General features: G+C 38.5%; 1 protein-coding gene across 1 annotated transcript in view; it reads right to left on the bottom strand.

The window, feature by feature from the left end:
- The window catches only part of HTR3B (5-hydroxytryptamine (serotonin) receptor 3B, ionotropic), a 47,626-nt gene extending 42,533 nt beyond the window's left edge, over positions 1-5,093 (bottom strand). Inside the window, exons 1-2 of the mRNA XM_011977027.1 lie at positions 4,785-5,093; positions 315-475 (exon numbers count right to left, since the gene is read on the bottom strand). Of these exons, the coding sequence (XP_011832417.1) occupies positions 315-475; positions 4,785-4,836 (213 nt within the window). The 5' untranslated portion in view covers positions 4,837-5,093. The remainder of the gene's footprint in view (positions 1-314; positions 476-4,784) is intronic.
- Between the last annotated feature and the right edge of the window lie 699 nt (positions 5,094-5,792).

Here is a 5,792-nt window from a genome sequence, read left to right as displayed (position 1 = left end):
CTCAAGTGATCTGCCTACCTTGGCCTCCCAATGTGCTAGGATTACAGGCATGAGCCACCACACCCAGTTTCACAATTCTTAAAACATCTTAATTCCATGATCTAGACGATTTGCCCTTCACAGTGTCTACTGGGGGCTAGAAAGCATGATCTGCCTAATGAATATTTTACCTAACTGCTAAAATGAATCTAGCACAACTTCCCTGCCAGTTCAACTACAGTCTCGAGAATATAACCTCTCCTAGGCTCCTGCATGAACTGCAGACTGTTTTAAAAGACGTTAACAAGAATAGGAAGGGGCAAGATGGTCCTTACCACATCCAATATAGCATGGACAAACAGGTCCAGGTAGACTGTGGTGGCCTTGGTCCAGTTGTGAACTGGCCTCACTTCTTTATGATAGTTCTGTAATAGTTGCTTGCTGAGATGGTACAGAGCAGAATCCCGGGGATGATGTGTATCTGTGGCTAGAATTCCTGGAAAAGAAACTATCATTGTGAAGATAAAGTAAGAGGGGCTTGGTTTCTTTAGGAGGTTTCAGACTGTTCAGGACTCGGTGGCTCTTACTAGAATATAGCTTTCAGCTCACCAAAATCTGCATCAATTCCCAGCCAGTTGGTGTAGCCTTTGGCAAACGCTTAAAGGAAGCTGATGGCCTAAGTGCCCAATGGAGAAATCTCATCGTAAAAACAAGTAAATCAACGCCATCTCCAAGTCTGCAAAACTGTACCTACAATTTCATTTTACAACAAGCCTGCATTTTGGAGACAGAATAATTTCTTTATTCCTGTATCATCCTCTCCTAGCATCTAGAAAAAAACCACCTACACACTTAGCCAAAACTTAACTCCCGCCTTGGTTTTTCTTTTGATTTTTCATTTGTAATTCAAAAATTTGATAGAAAAATCTAGCAAAAAACACATGAACAAACCCATTAACCCCAAAAACTTGTATAGATTTCTAGATAATGAGATTAACAGGAGCCCAAATTTGTACTTTTCTCCTCAAAAATCTCTTTTCTCATTTCCTCTGTCCCTAAATAAAATGCACTTGTCAGAAAATGAGATCTTTGTTTTGAGAAAATTCTCTCTGGTTCCAGGGAACAACCATTTCTTCTGACCCAAAAATCTTGATTTGTAGAGAAGCTGTGATTGGTGTTGAGGCCAGGGAGGCCAGAGGAAGGGAAGCAAGAGAAATGAGCACCAGCAATTGGAAGTGACAAATTTGTGAGGGCTTTCTCTGAATTGCAAAAAGATATTTTGTTCACAAGCTTTGCCAGCCCTTAGGGGATTCAGTGCTTCAGTCAGTCATTGGACCGAAGCAAATTGCACACCTCCTGACAAAGTGCGTGAGTGAAATCTCTCTGTAGTGTCCTGCGTGTGAATTTGCCTGGGCTCTCAGTGGTTTTGATGGTTATTTTGATGAGCTGCCGAAGGTATGAGGGATCCAGCAGGAAACTGTAAATGAGATCGCTTCTCCCTGTGTGACAATCCTGTTTATACCCATTTCTTTATGAATGATGTCATGTCACTTGCCGCCACAGGCAGCAATTTCTATGATTTAACAATGTCAGTGTGACCAAAATGCTAACAACAATGCTGGAGGTGCAATGTCAGACTCCTTGTGGGCAGTTCTATATACACTTTCATTACCGTCGGAACTGGGAATCTAATGAGCATTTTAACTCCCTAACTATTCACCCAAGAAGATGCCTAAAATGGCGTTAGCTATTCAGGCGTACAGGACTAAGGTGGGTGGCTTGCATCAAACATCATTTGTAGGGTTTTTGTGAGCTGTTATTGTCAAAAAGTGTGCTGTGAATCTCTCTACGTGAGAACATTTCTTGCTGGTGTACCCCAGGGGGGGGAAGTCAGGAGCATAAAGCAAAGCTGGCCCAGTGCTTTTCCTGCCAACTTTGCTGTGGGCAGCTTCACGTTTACCTCGCTTGGAAGCTCCCAATTCAAGTCTCAGTTGGGGAAACACCGAAATGAGCATGTTTCAATACAGGAAACTACCTGAGACAGCATTAAAACATAATTCTGAGAAATGTATATGTGTTCCCCGCACCGTCTGCTCACAAAGACTCAAATTCCCCTCTGCGATCTTGTCTAGAAACCAATCCATAGGTTCCCTACGGATAAACTCATGTTTTCTAGAATGGGTCAAAGTCTTGGTTAAAAAGAGAAAGTTCTGGACGCTAGGACTAGGAACAAAAGAGAATCAAGCACTGAAAGGAGAAAAACAATAAGCAAATGGAAACGTGCTTAAATAAACCAAAAGGGGAAAGAGTTCTTTGTTTAAGATGGGAAGAAATAATAAATTACATTTCTACTATGAATGCAAATTTGCCTGAGGAGAAAGATCAATTACAGGAGAGAGATTAAGGATTTAAGTGACCATTAATTAACAGTAAATTATGCCCCTTGAAAGCTAATGTGACATTCACACAAGCACTAAATGACTCACAGTTCAGTGATGTTTCAACAGACACTGATGGAAGCTATCAACAGACCCAGAAAAGATTCCTCGCCAAAACTGCCTTCTTGAATGCTAATAATCAGCTTCAAATAATTCACTTGTAAGATTTCTGGAAAGTAGAATGTGTTAGGGACTGAGCTATGAAGCACTTGTAGGTGAAGAGAGATTGAAAAAGAAGAAGATAAGAACACAATAAAATTATTCCTTTGTTTTCCTTGTTTTAATGACTTACTCTCCCATGCACCTATCTTAAAGTGTTCAGGGTACTTTGATGGAAAGCGCTATTCTTGCTTTAGCTGCTATGTATCTCTAGGATTTTAAGAGAGTTACACATACATCTGAGAGGTTAAAAGGAAATGAGATTTATGTATTGAATTCCTAACACTGATTGAATGCTGACTGTATGCCAGGCACCAGGCTAAGCCCTCACATGAATGATCTCCTTCAACGTTCCCAACAAACTTATGAGACAGGTACTCTGCAGATCTATGAGAAGTGCACTATTACTGCAGGTAAGGGACTATTGGCATAGTGAGGTTAGCACTGCCCAAGGTCATGAAGCTTGCAAGCAAAGGGAGTGATATTTACACACGGCTGGACTGGTTTTGAAGCCCAAGCTTTTAATTATGACACTACATGATTAAGTGTAACCTGACTCCCTCCGAATATTAGGAACAACAGCAAGAAACCTTTCAAAAAGAAGACTGACATGTTATGTGGAGTATATTATTGGACAGAAATAGCCAGTGGTATTTTCCGTATGTGTTTTCAGGTTAATAATATCTTACATTTGCATTGCACCTTACAATTTAACAATGCTGTCTTATTTGATTGGCATGAATACCCAAAATAAAGTTAACTTACAGGAAAACTGAGTCTCTAAGAGATTAATTGACTTCCAGGGTTACGTGGCTGGTGAGCAGTGAAGCAGGAATTAGCTGGCTCTCCTTGTTCAGGCCTCCTTCTATGCCAACACACTGCCCCCTGGGATTGGTTCAGTGCTCTTACATTTGCAAATCATCTTGATTTGTAAATATAGTAAAATATGTAAAGTAAATATAGTAAAACCCAGTAAAATTCCACAGGGCAGATCTTTCTGCAACAAGTATCCTCGGAATGATTTATGGTAAAGCACTGGTTGTCAGACACTATTAAAACACTTATTTCTGCTACATTTAGAACAAAAATCATGCATAATACAAAACATTAGAGAGATATTGTTAAGAACTTAGTCTGTTTTCTTACCTTCATTTTTCTATTTTATCTTAGTTTAATGCTCACAATTATTTTCTGCTAAGAAACCCATTTGGCATTTAATGACATTTCCTCTGTTTTTATTTTTTACCATTAAGATATGCTTTTATCCTTTATGTTCAACATCCAAGATTTTTATACTTTACTGATAAGTGGCTATTTTTCTTCTCTACCCAATAAAAAAATCATTTCCAGCTTCCTGGGTACCGAATTTCTAACTCATCTCTGTAATTGACTCATTCCACTTCCAGTTACATTCTAAAACTTTATAATTCAGATATGAGCTCTAGGAGAAACCTCAAGAAAACGGGACATTGAGAAACACCACCATAATCATAAATTCTTGATTTGTGCATGTGTACTAAGAATCAATTGTATCCTAACTAAAATGATTCAATTCAATAGAGTTAATACTGGTGCCATGGAAGTATAGTTCTAGAAATTTAGAAAAAAAAATATTAACTTCTAAATTACTTTTAAGAGGAATTGTAAATTCAAAACTTGCAAGTTTACAGTGCTTGTCTTTAGAGATATACTCATCACCCACATAGATTTTGTAAGGCGAGATGTTAAGGCCTCTAATACCAAAATGATATACATATGTCTGTAGCCATGACAAATCTAATGGACTTTTTCTCTGGGCTGCTAACAGCTGATAATGAAGCCAAGACTATTTTGGATAATAAAAACATATTGTCCACACATAAGAGCAAATTTGAAAAAGAATGCCCCAAACTCTCAATCAAGCTGTAGAGAGCTTGATTTCTAGAGAAGCAGAGATTTATCAAGCAATTATAACATTTCAGAGCATATTTTCAGCTATGTGTAAAAAGCCCCACAGTCTAATGCTATATGTATGTGTATTTGCAATCATAGGAACAAAGTCAGAAACAAATCATTGTTTTCAATGTAGCTTCACAGGACTGGCATTTTACAGATGATGAATAAAAGCAAACACGCCTGAGAAGTTCTATAGCACAGTGTACAAAAATGTTGTCTCTATCTTCTAAGAGTTACTCCTTAGTGCCTAGTAAAATCATTAAAAGGACTCACCTGCAGCCACCAGGATGCAGGCCCACAGGGGAGCCATCACGCTTGCCAACATTCCTAGGCAGATCCCAAAAAGGAGCAACGCAAACTTGCCTACCAGATGGAATGCCGCTCAATTTTTCCTAACAGGGTTCCTCTCCACTCTGTTCTCCTCCTTCTCCGTTTGCCAGTTGATGCTATCCTTACTGGTGCTATTTTGTAAACACTCAGTGGGACAAAAGGCAATACCAGCACCATGCAAATGTTTTGGAATTGATGCCATGATGAAATCCCTTAACTTCTCCCTTTGGTTCTGCCCCAGGATCAAACTGTGGCTAACATTTCCATTTTCCTGACAGGAGATAGCTAAGTGAATAATGTAATCTAAGAGGAGCCCCTAAGGAGAGGAAATTCCACACTAATATGATTTCCTTTACAGCCTTTACCTAAGGCAGTGCTCTTGCTGACATTCAGGACACTAATTTCATTAATAATTGAAATCCAAATAGCTGTTCTAAATCAGACTTATGCGGTAACATCTTCAGCATTTGACAATGGTTCTTGGGCTCTTGAATTACACAAGGCTAATGGAAACCTGGTATTGTCTAATGAAGAACAACTGCAAACAATGCAATGGAAAAGTGCTTTTTGTTTTTCCTAAGTCCCTTTAATTAAAAGAAACATTGATTTTTGATAAACAGGAGGGCTTCTCAAATTTTCACTGTTCACAGTTCAGAAAGTAACCTTCTAGAAAGGATGCTTCTAGGCTTATTGAAGATGAAAACTATTAAAGTTCAACATCATTTAATAAAAGTTTTTTTTTCACTTTCTGATTGAATACCCATTCATTCTTCATTACTAAGGAAAAAGGTGCATAATTTTATACAATAACACTATTTTCCATTTCTAGACCCCCCCCCAGAAATGCTCTAGAAAGAAAAAACAGATATCGTTTCCAACATCTGCCTGCTTTTTTATTAAAAATGAGATTATAGAGGCAAATTTTGATGTAAATTTTCACTGAGCCAAATG

Source organism: Mandrillus leucophaeus, unplaced genomic scaffold (assembly GCF_000951045.1).
Source record: "Mandrillus leucophaeus isolate KB7577 unplaced genomic scaffold, Mleu.le_1.0 Scaffold172, whole genome shotgun sequence".
Classification (NCBI taxonomy): Eukaryota; Metazoa; Chordata; class Mammalia; order Primates; family Cercopithecidae; genus Mandrillus; species Mandrillus leucophaeus.
The sequence above is the reverse complement of the archived record's forward strand: the minus strand, read 5'-3'. Positions and strand labels throughout refer to the sequence as shown.